We start from the raw sequence: 14,686 nt of genomic DNA on the forward strand, positions 1-14,686 counted from the left end.
TTGCAGTTTGTCAGAAAGGAAGTAATAGTAATGGTTAAGAGGGCTTTGGAGATGAAAAGACGTGGGTTACCATCCCTATCAGCACCTACTACTAGTGACCTTGTAACTTCAGGCTCTTCCCGTGTAAAATGACACCAATATTATTGATCTCTCAGAACTTTTCATGAGTATTACTTATGACAATGCATGTGAAGCTTTCAGCACGTTGACTAACAAAAATTAAATGCTCATTGAATGTTGATTGTTATTTAATATTATTGATTATATCATGTAATCAATCCTGGGCTGGATGCCACCAACTTAAATACTACCCTGGTGGTCTAGTTAAAAGAGACAAAGGCGTCTAATTGCTCAACCCACACTGTCATGCTTTCTTGAAGACTCAAATCTAATTCATTTTACTGTTCATTTTGACTTTTATACTTAAAAAACAAAACATGTCTTATTAAAAAAAAGAGTATGACAAACATTTCTCCAAAACTTCAATAGGGGTTATATCTGAGTGGTAGGATCACAGGTAACATGCATTTTCTAATTTTAAAAACTTGAACATGTACAATAAAAAGTTATAGTTTTTAGTTATATCTTTTATATACATCTAAAATTATGTCTTAGGCTCTTATTTCATGTATCCATGTTCTTATAAATATAATCATCCTTTTTGGGGAAGAGGTGACATGTAAAAGACGAAGCAAAACAACACTGGAATAATATTGTCTTTGGATAAAAATAAACCCCAGATTCTATAGTAACTGGAGACTGACACTCACTTTCCCAGTTTACCTGTAGGGTACATTCAAGAACAAAAATGAGCTCAGTACAAAGTATATGCTTTCTTGGTGTCAAATGCTGTCAACATCCTACGTGACTAGCACTTTAGATTTATGAACTAGAAGGTGAACTAAAATGTCTTCATTTGGAGGGGCTTTTAAGGAAAGGAGTAATTTTCATGTTGTTTAAATAAAATGGTAACAGCAGCTAACATTTATTAAACATTACTACACCTTGGGTACAGAAATGAACTGACGTAACTCTGAAAACAACTCTATGAATGGGTACCGTTACCCTATTTATATGGAAAGAACACTGAGGCACAAGGAGCCTCATCACTGGCATGATCGAGGTCACACAGCCTGCAGTGCTGGCCACCAGGACGCAGTCCTGGGCATCTCGCTCCAGACCTTCCCTCCTAATCTTCAAAGGTCAGGCTTTATTTAGTGTGTTAGTGTAGGTGTAGACAAGAAAAGGAAGCAAGGGTAGATCAGAGTTTGTAATGATCACATTTTAAGTGGTAACAAGTATATTAAAAACTATCCTCACATCTGAATAAATAAAATTAAGTGTCCAGTTAAAATCACAACTCCTAGTGAGCAATCTGTATTTGAAACCTGTCAAAGATCACTATTCATTTTTTTAAAGACTCTATGAAGGTATATAAATGGGCTTCAGATTATTTGCCTATGCAAAGGTCAGCCTACAGGGATATTTGCTGCCAGGTAAGAAAACTGTGAAGAACTCACTCAGTCTACAATCCAAGGGCTGACACAACCTTAACTATACTAGCGTGAAGAGTCACCATAATATACTTTGACAGCCTCCCCCACTCCAATTATTTTTATAAAAAAAACAAATTAAGAAATGGTTCTGTTTTAAATAGAATTTCTGCTAAATAACTATTATCTGGGAAACACATATTATTTGTAAGCAGTGGGTAGTAATGGAATGGAACCAAGAGTCAGCTTTTGAAGCAGGAAACTAAGGCATCATTTTGTAATGCCTGAAGAGATTTTTAAAACTCATCTAAATACCATTAAACATCTGCCCTTTTTATTTCATTGATTTAAACCATTTCTGAAGACTCATGATTCAAAAAGGTAAAGATGGTAATTTAAAAGCCATGGGGGAAAATCTCTCTCCAGGGAACTTTTCACAAAAGCAGCCACCAGTCTCTGATAAGTGCTGAATCTGTTGTGGTATTGCTTTCAGTACAGTATAAATTTATCTGGCATTATCTCCCAGTAATGCATGCATCATTTCCCTGGAAGCAAAGACGCAATGGCTGTAAGTGCAAACAAAGCAGGGGGAAATAGGAGAGCGGTACATGGAGCAGCAGGTTCCCTGGCTTTAAATGGAAAAATGTCTGTGCCAATAGTTACTATCATTACAAACAATGTGAGCAAGACAAACACTGTTTGCAAATTCAATGTAATGAGCCAGGAAGACAATTTTGAATGAAGGAGTCTACGATTGTTTTTGAGTCCTTTTAGGCAGTACATAACCTAAATGTTTTAAAGGACAATCCCAAACAATAAAAGGTGTAGAAAAAAGTGCAGGAGGGAGTGGTTTCCCAATACTAGATTTTTAAAAAAAATACTAAGTAAAAATACTAAGAGGGTGCTTTCTCATCTTTGTATTTAATAGCATTAGACCTATTTATTTTTTCATTTGAATTAACCATATATTCTTATGTAAGCTTTAAGAAACATCCCCTTCACCCCCCTCCACTTGCTGTCTGCTATATTACTATATTCAGACGTTTTGGAACAAGTAAACAAAAATTAATGTACCAACACTGCACCAGATTTAAAGTAATCTACCATCAGTTACTTGACTTCTAAATTACTTTAAATTAAATGTCAACTTTAAATGAATTATAATTAATTTCTTTAGTAACATTTTCAAAATTAAAAGTATCCTTGAGAAGAACTCAACTGAGCTTTGCAAAAAAAATAATACTCAGAAGGTTGAAATCTAAACACTTTCAGGGCACTCTGGCATTGTCAGGCTGACAGGCTGCTAGGATTTCAAGGCGGTCCCCATACTCTAGTGAGTCACGTTCACTTGCTCCTCAGGACTCAACTTAGAGCAATTTCCTTCAAATCACAATTGCCTCCCCCCACCCCAATTTGGACTTTTCAACAGACAGAGCCAAAACATGAGGGAAAAATAAATTGTCACTGAGTTCTTCTACAAGGTCACTGTGCATAAGCAAGTGAAAGGTCAGAGCAATCAAGGTGACTCACCTTCCAAAGGATCCTTATTGAGCCCCAGCTGGCTAATGATGTACCTGGGAATGTCAGTTTTAATACCCTGTCCTTCCTTCGCATGGCCCTCGGCTGCTTCCAGTAGGTAGTAAAATTCTTCAGGATCAAATTCCTAGCACAAGACAAACATACATGGATACTTCTTTGGGACAAAACTGCCTAAGGTTTTATTACATGAGTCTGAGTCACAATAAAATGCTATACAGACATGATGATGGGCTATACAGACATGATTTATGCAGAAAGGAAGCAAATGATTTCAAAAAGTATATAATGCCCACTTCATATTTGAAGTCTATTTTCTAAGGCAATACATTCACCATGTTTCCCTGAAAATAAGACCTAGACAGACAATCAGCTCTAAGGCGTCTTTTGGAGCAAAAATTAATATAAGAGCCAGTGTTATGTTACGTTACGTTACGTTACGTTACATTATGTTATGTTACGTTACATTACACCAGGTCTTACATTAATCTTTGCTCCAAAAGACGCCTTAGAGTTGATTGTCTGGCTAGGTCTTATTTTCGGGGAAACACGGTATGTATTTGGTAACCCAAACAAAATGACCATTTCCAATTTCCATGTAATGCAACTTTGAAGGTACTATCCTCCACTTAAGATATCTATCTTAGTGAAAACACACAGAGATCTGAATTTTTAATTGTGCATTTTTAGCAAAGTTTTAAAATCTGGGAATCTCATCCAGAAGATTCATTTTCTGTCTCCACACAAATAGCCACACACAAAAGGAGTAATGTTAGAAAGGTTTTGCAGGAAACTCCCTTAGTACAGAAGTGTCCAAAAATATTAGAAAGAAAAAGCTCAAAATTATCACTTTTTACCAGTACACTCTAAAATTAAGTCATTAATATTCATATAATGTGAAGGCTAAGAAAGGAAAACATAAAACTAGTGCTTCCAATTATCTCCATTTTTAAAAAAATCAGTAGCACATTTTTCTTATGTATTTTACTTTCATTGGTGTCTGTTGCTTATAGCATGTTGTAAAAATCTTTAGAATCACATTACTCTAGATGTATGCATGGATTTACATGTTGTAAACAATTGTGCTTACAGATTTAAAGTTGATAAAATTACAGTTGCTATTTTCAGTTCTACTTCTTAGATTCCACCACCCAGAATTTTTCCTATTTTTATTAATGACCCAAATAGGAAACTTTGGAATCAAGATTTCACCTGACAATTATTCAAGAGTTTCTAAAGGTCATATAACAAAAGCTTGCTGCAAATGGAATAAAGCCATGCCAATCCATGTACTATATTTCCCTTTACAGACACCTACAATGAGAGGGCAAGCCTGGAACTGCAGGCACGAGACCACCGGTTGGGGAACTCATCCCCCACAACTCTGAAACTCCACTTTTGTCTGAGCTTTAAGCAGTGCTAAAAGCAGAAACATTTTCAAATCTACTTCTGAGTTCACTTGTTTCTGTCTTTGAGGGGTCATGCTTTTACTTTTTCTCTTCTCCTTAGGAGTAATTACTGTAAAACTTCATTTCCTCTTTGAAGGCACGATCTTCTCTGAGCCTATCTGCGGCTGTCCAGAGAAACAAGTTTTAAGGCTAAGTGGTATTTCCCCCCAAATTAAAAAGTGACAGAACTACATGCATGTGGTGCATAATTCAAAAGGTACACTAGGACAATAAATAAAAACTAAGGCGTCCTTTTACCTGCATTTGCCAGTCACACAGTTCTCCTTCCCAGAAGCATCCAGAGTTTGTTTTCCCCTTTATCCTCCCAGGGACACTCACTGCCAAATGGTGCTTTTGATTCTGTGCTTCTAAGGGTCTTGGACATTGATGCAAAGCCCTACTCCACCCCCCCACCCCACCTTTTCCCTCAAGATTTCCCCTCTACTGTGTCTCACTAGGCACTGGTATATGTTTATGGGGCTGTGAACATCTCACTAGTATAAAAAGCTACGAATGTTAATTAAAATAATGGTAAAACAACAGCAATACAACCATATATGTACACGTGAGTGTATGTATAATTCTGAAAAGCTGTATTGTACAGTGTTAAAAATACTTTAATGGCTAATACAACTTAAAAATGAGTTTTGATACTATGTTAAGCCCTTTTAAAATTTACTCTTATGTCCAAAGCTTCATATTTTTCACAGTGTTAAATGAACTCTCAATCAAAATTACATAAAACAGAAATTTTAAAAGAAGAAAATGATCACTGACCAAAAACATACATAAATGATAGTGATCTAATCTGTAAATGTCTCATTTCTTCAGGTCTGGATGAGGCTCTATTGTATTTTCCCAATGGGCTGCTGACTAGCACTTATGTCTAACATGCCACATTTAAAAAATATAAATAATTATAACCACAGGTCACTATATATTGTTATCTCTGAATTCCCCCTCTCTGCATTTTGGAAACTAAAAAAATGAGGCTCGGCAAGTATTTTAAATCAGCTGTAACAGAGCGATTACACTGCGATAAGGTGAGCACGTATTTCATGAGCATCTGTTAAGTGTGATCAGACTGTGACATGACTGTCACTTAATGCAGCACAGATTCTAGAATTCTTACTTGAAAACCAGAAAACAAAAATGACGTAAGATATCATCATAAACATTCACAACTGTAGTTCCTGTGGACTCTGTTTAGCTCTGGTCTTTGAAGCCAAATGAAATGGGAGCTTTCTGATGGTCAAGGCTTTCCCACAGTTAACAAAAAATAACGGAGTCACCTCTAGGGATAACTTACCAGGCACTCTAATAACCGAGCAGGGCGGGCAATAACAATTAAGATCCTTCTGACCAGCTGTTTAATAAATGCCAGTTCTCCACTTTCTGAACGATCATGAGCCTACGAAAAAGCAATGGAAAGAATGATGAAACAGAGTTGCTCCATTAAACTGAAAAGAAAATCAGCAAAGCATGCTAATTAGATCATTGCAAATATTCTAACATTAAGTGATTTAGAAAACACTTTTAAAAGATTGATAAGTGGACGTTATCTTTACATAAATGGACACTATTAAATGTCTATATCTATAATATGACTCTATTAGCTGAAGTTTAATTGCAAAACTTTGATTTATTCCCTGTGTGAAAAAAGCAAATGTTACGGCTCCTACTGTGAACCATGAATGAAGGAGACATTAAAAGCTCATGACACATTAAGTACATGGTACAAACAGAGTGGGAAGCTGCTGGAGAACCTTGATTTTCCAGATGTAATGTCTTAAATGTATGAATTGGCTAACCAAGAGAAGGACTTCTTTTGTTATCCTGGGTATTTAACACATTCATGAAATATATTTTACATAAAAATACGTTTAGCCTCTAAATTAATTATTTCATTACATGTAATAAATGCGTATTACTTATTTCAAATGTTAGGTGGATAATGTTTATTTATACTTGAATACATACACATGATTTCTGTTAAACATGTTGAATAAATTATACATAGACACTCAACTCAAAGAAATTTAACTGACTTATAATCTTTTAAAGCTGTATTTTACATATTGCCTGCATGTGAAATCGAAGCACAACAAATATCCTGAGATCAAAACCCAGTTTATTCAGTCATTTTAATTTTCAGTGATATTTTCTTGAAGAAATGAGGCAAATCTGTATCAAAGCAGATATAAAACCAGTTTTAAAAGTTTAAGTGTAAACTTCTATGCATACACCCTTTTAGGCCTCCTTAATTTTTAAATTGTTATAATTTACTTTTCTCTAAGGATGAAAAAAATTCAAGGTGATACTGGTGCAATAGAATATAATGTCATAGACACAGTAACAAACATTTAAAATCAGTCTTGAAGGTGTTTTATTCTGACAAGGACCAGCCCTCCCATGGAAAGAACTAACGAGCAGGCCAAAGCTATGAAACATGATTATATTTAGCAGTAAAATGACTACTGAATTTAAGCCACCAAATCAAAGACAACTTCTTAAAAATTAGGTACAAAAATTATATACCTTCAAAAGCAAAACAGCTAACATGTGAAAGACAAAAACAGGAAAAATGGCCATTGGTGAATAATTTTAGAATGGAATGTGTTCAAAGCAAACCAATTACTAACTATAACTATAGGTCCTAGTAACCAGTAAGAATGCTAGGACATATATGTAAGGAGATACACATAATATTTACACTGTCTTTAAGTTTTCTTTCCAATTTTTGTTTTCCAACAAAAACATTTTGGAAGATACAATGAATGGCAAGAAATAAGTATATGAGGTAGGAGCAAAAAATACAGTGAATGTTTAAAATTTTAAAAATTTATTACATTGAAAGACACATTGCCATTAATGCCCCTCAAAATACTCCCCTTCACTGCGAACAAACTTATCCCATCATTCTTACCACTTTCTGAAGCAGTTATGGAAGTCCTCTTTCATGTCTTTAGTTATGTTGTTGTGGTTGCCCTGATGTCCTGAATCGATTCAAAACATTTACTACCTTTCATGGTCATTTTGACTTAGGGAGCAGCCAGAAGTCTCATGGTGAATAAGGCAATGTTTGTATTTGACAGAAATTGCCATACCAGAAAAGATGTGTGACTCAGAGCCTTTCTGTTGTCATCATAAAATACGGTGAATGCTGCTGCTGAGGACCATCCAATGGAAAGGTAGGAATCTTCAAGAAGGGAAGCGGCATGTCAAACCTTAGTAACATTGTATGACAAGTTTCAACTTGTTTGGTGAAGTCAGTCGGGTGTGAGCTACGGTTGAGAGTAAGTGTGTTTTCAAGCGTTGCCATAAATCATTCTCCATCATGACAATGTTGTGTCACACATCACTTCTGGTATACGGCAATTTCTGTCAAATAAAAACATCACCGTGTGTCCTCATCCACCTTATTCACTGGACCTAGCACTGTGCGACTTCTGGCTCTTCCCCAAAGTCAAAATGATTCAGGACATTGAGGCAGACATGACAGTGCAACTAAAGACACTCATGAAAGAGGATTTCCAGAACTGCTTCAGAAAGTGCCAAGAATGATGGGAACAAGTATGTTCGAAGCAAGGGGGAGTATTTTGAGAGGGATTACTGGCAATGTGTCTTTTACTATAATAATTCTTTTTTATTTAAACATTCACCATATTGTTTCATCACACCTCATATGTCTTCTTTAATCAAAACTAAAGAGAAAACTTAAAGATGTAGCAAAAAAGAAAAATCCCAACTAACTTCTTGATTGACAGTTTGGGCTGAACTTACTCCTACCATAATAATTACTGCTTTAAAAATTCAGAAATGTAAAGGAAATCTAAAAAGCCTGAACATGCTTTGGTGGTCACTTCAAAGGGAAACAAGAACTATGTATCTTAAAAAATTAAAAAAAACCAGTTTACATTATACAAATTCCATTTTAAAAACTACTCAGATCATTCCTACTTCTAACTTCTAAGAATTATCAGCCATAACTAAGGCCAAAACATACAATGGGTTGTATTAACTCAAATCATACTTTATCTACTAACAGTATTAGGTAGGTGGCAGCAGCTTTGTGAAAACATCACCAAACAAAAACCACACACACAGCATGAGAAGAGTAGTAGTTTCTTGACTGCTAACAAGAAACTCCAGCACCCATGGATACCCTTTGTTTGTATTTTAAGTGTTGGCCACATTACAATATACTGAGACCCAGATTTGGGGGTAGGTTATAGTTTCCAAAGACTTTTATTTTCTTTGGCTAAATACACGTACGTGACACAAAGAATGGAGACATAAAAGCATTCATCTGGAATTGACCTGGACGTTAGGATTTTAAAAGGCATCAGTTAAATCATGCAGTCTGGACCTCAGAGAGACCTAGGTATGGAAAAGACTGACAATGGGAAAAGTGATTGGGAGACAGGCCAGGTAGGAGCACAGAGTCACAGCTGGGAACTGACAACACAGCGTCATGGGGACGGCAAAACGAGTGCCCACAATTTGGCTCCATCCAAAAGGGGTATGCTCCCTTGAGACCGTTTTGCTCCAAACAATGGAAAGACATTGTAAACATGACTCTGAAGAGAGTTTTAATTTTTACAAAAGCACTGATGGAAATGTTTATCTGTGAATATAAACAAGAAAGCTTTCTTATCCATACCTAATAATGCCCTTTATGCCACAAGTATACATGCTTCTCTGCCCTAAAGAGAAATTTCTCTAAAAATCAACAATTTTTACCAATTATATGGGCCATTCAGATGAGTTTTGAAACCCTAAGATGTTTTTATTTAAATTGCCATGAAACAATCTGCCAAGTCTATCATATAGAAACAAAATTAAGTGGGAGATTTCAGTGTAAGTAGCTTTGGATATCAATTGTATCCTTCTCAGGGAATGCCTATGAAGGAAGGAAAAACAAAGGATTAACATGGTAATTATGGTAATATACTGGGACAGAACTGTGTAATTAAGAAAAGAGTATCTCACAGAGACTGACTACAGAGTTCCTTTCTTATCTATTTAAAAATGCACCATTTAACAAATATAATTTTCAAGGTATTCTCATAAAAAGTAATATGCACAGTGTTTCCTGCATTTTCCAGAAGTTGATTTAATTAAAAGGAACAGCAGAATTAGATAGTTGATGACAAATCATAACAGATCAATTATTTCGGCATGTATATATATATATGCGCCTCTTCTTTCTCCCACTCTGCCTCCCTCCCAGTTACTAAGATGCCAAATAAATTCCAGGCACGGAGTGAGGACCCAGAGAGTTAGAGATGATTTGGAGGTGATCCTTGACCCTCCAAGAACCCAGTGAATGCTGGTGAAATGAGGCCCCGAAACAGATCATTACAATGCACTGTGGCTACATGCATTGAGACAGAGGGTACTACCACAGGCCACGTTATGGTTTTGTAGGGCAGAATGGGGTCACTGAAGGATGCTAGACAGATGATCTTGTAGCTGCACAGAAGTATGAATTTGAAGGGTGAGAAATGGAAGGGAGGCAGACCCGTGAGGATGAGGGCCTGAGCTAGCAGTGGTTATGGAATAGGAGAGAGGAGTTGAACTCTTATCGGTGAGTTTAGTGAAAGGGGGCCAGAAGCCACCTATGCAACATGTATTTATTGAGTCCTTCTACGTGTCACACCTTATCCTAGGTGAACTTAGATAATACCCCTGCCCATACAGACATTATGTTCTAGTGCAGTGCTACTTCAACTGTGACCCAAAGACTGGTACCAGTCCATGAACTGTTATTGGTCTGTGACGAATAAGCACCATATTGAGAACAAGCATTTAGCAACTCTTACAGCAATTCTACACTGCTGGAACACCCAAATCCATCATCATTTTCCTGTAAATTAATTTTCATTTTAATTTATAGGAGAATTGGTCCATATCAAATTGGAAATTAACAACAAACACCAAAACAATGTGTTCATCCCCAAAGACAGTCTGAGAAACACTGCCTCAGTGGACTACAATAGGCTGAAATGTGAGAAAAGGGAACAGAGTATAGAAAACTCAGTGGGGAGGCTTGGGTGGGAAAGGAAAGAAAAATAATGGCTGCTAGTCAGAAAGGGATCTTCTTATCTGGCCACAAATGAATATGTTAGAGGCAAGGACAGATGGATTTCTAGAAAACTCGGATGCTAATATTTTCCTTCAGTTCCATGCAATTATTTACATATTCATGCTTAGAGAAAACAATCTTTGATTATGTTTACATGGGCATAATTTATTCCCTGTGAGATACAGAAATGCAATATACCCAAATATATAAGTTAAATAGGTTTTATTTGTAGGCTGTGGCTGCTCAATTTCAGTTAGAATAGCAATATTGTGTACTAATTCCATTCCACCACACACACTCCCTTCCTGTCCTGGGTATTATCGGAACTAGGCATGCAAGTGTTGGATTTACACAAGTCCTGTGTTTATCTGTCATTTTGGAAATTGGTTATTTTCTTAGAAACATAACTGATACTAATGAAAATATAAGTTGCCATTTACCACCCAACACCACATGCAGGTTAATTAATAGGACACACAGCCTGGAAGAAGCCAGCAATTTTCCATTTAGCTTTTTCAGATATTAGAACTAGATAGCATCATCAAAGACTACACATACACTCAGGCAATTTATAACTTTATGGCTAAGTGAGGGGGAATCACTGCTTCAAAATCCCTCCCAATCCACTTATCCTGGAGCCATAGACTGTTAGGTCCCAGAGTTCCTGTAAAGGTTAGTGCATTAACTTTCTATTACTATAAAGGGTGACCAGAATCAATTTACAGCAAGTAGCAATCAGGTTTTTTTCCCTTCTTCTTCTTTGCTTCCCTGGAATATGAACTCCATCTCACGGTGAAGACTTGTTAAGCAAATGCTCTCAGAAAATGTTTTGGTTTTTTTTTTCAGAGGACAAGCAATACAAATCAGCAAACTTTATATGGTGCATGGTGCTTACCTCCTGTAGCAAATTATCTAATTTGTGCTGTAATTCAAGGAAGTATCGTGAGGTGATGAGACCCTGGTGGGATTTATCCAAGCAATCTCGAGCCAGTTCAATAATCTGATGGTGAGTGAAACTCAGCACTCCATCTGCTAGGGGAAGAACGTGGTCAGGAGAGAAGCTGGTGATAATTTCCTTTAGACGGTCTTCCATTTGAGCTGTAGCCTATTTAGAGAAGACATGCAAACACAGATAAAATACAAGGAAACGTACATGTGGACAATTCAATCATCACATTTAGCTTGCATTTTCGGAGACCTCTACAAGTTACTAAATAGAATTCTAGAAATTATGTATAACAGAAGACTCACTTCTGTATAATATTCATACTGTAATGGTCTCATACATGTCATTAGATGTTCGTCAGAGCTTACGTAATGTACAGTACCAAGAATGAACCCTAAAGTAAACTGTGGACTTTGGGTGATTATGACATGTGAGTAGAGGTTCATCCACTGTAATAAATGGACCACTCTGGTGAGTGATATTGATGGCAGGGAGTCGTGCATATGTGGGGTCAGGGAATAGTTAGAACTCTCTGTACTTTCTGCTCAATTTTGTTGTGAACCTAAAACTGCACTAAAAAATAAAATCTATTTGGAAAAAAAAAGAAGTAGCACGAGGTGAAAGATTTCAGATATGTAAGAAAAACTGCATATCCCAGGGTGATAATTACATTTTTGCTATGCCCTATCACATGTAAAATGGTCCATGTAATAAACTTCTTTAAATAACTCAATATCTGATGAATGTTACTATGCCTTCATTTCAGATCTTGGGCTCTTTCAGACAGATTGTCAAAAATATCAATTAGCTCTGTTTCGAGGTATTCAAAAATCCAGACTGTTGCTAGAGTTCCACAGGGCGGGCCAAGAGTTTATTCTCTTGGCTATGTTTTCTTGTATCAGGAATAAGCATCTTATACCACCTTGATCCTTTTCTCAAAAAGCTACGTAATGTGCAGAAGGCCAAGGAGATTGCCTTGGTAACATAAATCTGAATTTCCTTTTCAACTTTCATTTCCTTCTCTATGATTCCCTATGGCCTAGTCAATACTCCTTGTTTACATTAAATGCCTACCCGAGAAATTCCTCTGCTTCCTGCTCCCCTCTAAAATCCTAACCACCAGTATTAACTAGTACAGTCAGGATCGGTTTCCCTGGTGAACAAGTCACATGGGATAAATGGGCTGAAATGGCTTTGATTAATGGCATCAATGTTGGGTTCATTACAAATAATAAGTACTTTACTCCTGATTTATAAAACCAAAGATTTCCTTTTGTTCTCTTGCCAAGGATTACAAAAGTGGGGGTGGGTGGGGCGGGGTGTAGGAGAACAGGAACCAAATGGAGAGGTTGCCTTCTCCCACACGTGCAGAAACATTTCCGTGGAAAAGCCATGAAAATGAGGTGACAGGGACTATCAGTCAGAGGCTTGCTGAAGCCAGGGCACCTGGTGACAACCCTCCACCAAGTCCTTTCTGGCTCAACTTCCTTTTGCCAGTCTAACGAGGAAACTTTACAACTGAACCTTCACTACTAAATCAACAGGGTCAGACCTGTAATTGCTAAAGAGATAGGAAGTCATAGGAAAGAAAAATAAGGTTAAAAAAAACAAAAACGACTTTCATGACATACTAGTCTATAGTCTTCTGAGGAAGAAAACTAGTTCTGCCTGACAACACAGGAGCAGCCCCGGAACGTGGGCCTAAGAAGCACAAGTGTCCAGAGGCCTTTCAAAGCCGACTCTCCCTGTAGCACCTCACCAGGCCCACCCAACGGGGCTACATGCAGCCAGCAGGATTCACCTTCGAGCCCATTCAGCAAAGAGCGTGGCCAACTCTCAGCAGTTGTTTGGTGACTGTTTGGTGACTGTGCCTTTCTAAGAAGGCGATGGTGCTGTTTTATGCCAGTCATTGCTAGATTGGACCATTACTTCCCTTAAAACCACCTTCAAGATGCTAAACCTATGTTGCCTGTATGTTTCCATGCTAGGCATCTTCAATTCAACTCATTACCTTTGGGAACCTTTCTTTGTAGACATGGTTCATCATAATTATTTCATGGTCACAGCAGGCGGGAGAACGTCCAGGGCTGCAAGCAAAGCAAATTACCCTTTTAAACTTGCCACAGCATGAAATGAAAATAAGCCTTTTATTTTTAAACAATTGGTTGCATCGAAAGTACTATGCAGCATTTGTAAAAAAAAAAAAAAAGTATATTAGGTAATAAACTACGAAATCAGTCATTAGCACACACATACATACCCATAAACATAGAGACACCCTCAAGAGGAATCAAAAAGAAAGCTCAAGAAGTAGAATATCACAAATTAATCACAGCCATACTATATAACTAATTCAGAAAACATTCTTCAATTGAGATTATATTTTGTATGGAGCATGCACTTGTGTACTAGTTCTGGACACTAATTAATGAACTACAGTATAAAAGAAAATAGGGTAGCTACAAAAACAATATCAAGGATATGCTGAAGTGTGTAATTTCACACTTTTATCATACACCTGCGCTCTGCCACGTCCCACTGAAGAGGTTTAGGAGCCTTCCATGGCACAGGTGTCACCACTGAAATTCATTTTCTAGCCTAGCAAACTATTTATTTGGGATGCTGAGGTTGGCACTATGTACAATATGAAACAGAGGCATAAACTGTTGTGAGTGTTCTTTATTTCAGTAGTAGGTCCATGTTCCTTTCTAGTGGTATATAGTTGTGCAATTTTGGTGTGCGTGTTTACATTCCTGGGAGGAGATAGCTTGTGCTAGATATCTTAGGATCTCCTTTCATCAAATCTACAGGGCACCTGTGCAGTAAAATACAATGCCATTAAATGAATTTGTAAAATTGGTCTTTTATTTCATATTTCAAAATAATCTAACACATCCCACCATTACTGAGTTTGGCTATATTATCAGTTTATGATGCTAAATAAGAAAGGTACAAAGGGAAAACCCTCCTCAGTAAACTTTGATATTCAACTGAACTCCTGATAAACTGTTTTTTTATAATAAAACCTTAATATATCAAAGTGCACCAATTCTGTAGCATCAAGATCTCAGGCTGGGCAGACCTGGAGATAGACTGACCTGATCCCCCGCAGAGAAGGACCTGTTGTCCCAGGTCCTCACCAAAAGCCACGTTCTTCCTAGTACTATATCCAATG

At 37.1% G+C, this 14,686-nt stretch overlaps 1 protein-coding gene across 17 annotated transcripts in view; it reads right to left on the reverse strand.

The window, feature by feature from the left end:
* Positions 1-14,686, reverse strand: part of MAST4 (microtubule associated serine/threonine kinase family member 4) — a gene marked incomplete at its 5' end in the record, with an annotated part of 545,031 nt that overhangs the window by 49,480 nt on the left and 480,865 nt on the right. For all 17 annotated transcript variants that reach the window (XM_081053918.1, XM_081053916.1, XM_081053917.1 and 14 more), the window contains 4 exons: positions 3,024-3,156; positions 5,787-5,888; positions 11,461-11,670; positions 13,523-13,598. In XM_081053918.1, coding sequence (XP_080910044.1) covers positions 3,024-3,156; positions 5,787-5,888; positions 11,461-11,670; positions 13,523-13,598 — 521 coding nt within the window. The remainder of the gene's footprint in view (positions 1-3,023; positions 3,157-5,786; positions 5,889-11,460; positions 11,671-13,522; positions 13,599-14,686) is intronic.

This window comes from Rhinolophus hipposideros (genome assembly GCF_964194185.1).
Source record: "Rhinolophus hipposideros genome assembly, chromosome: 7".
Classification (NCBI taxonomy): Eukaryota; Metazoa; Chordata; class Mammalia; order Chiroptera; family Rhinolophidae; genus Rhinolophus; species Rhinolophus hipposideros.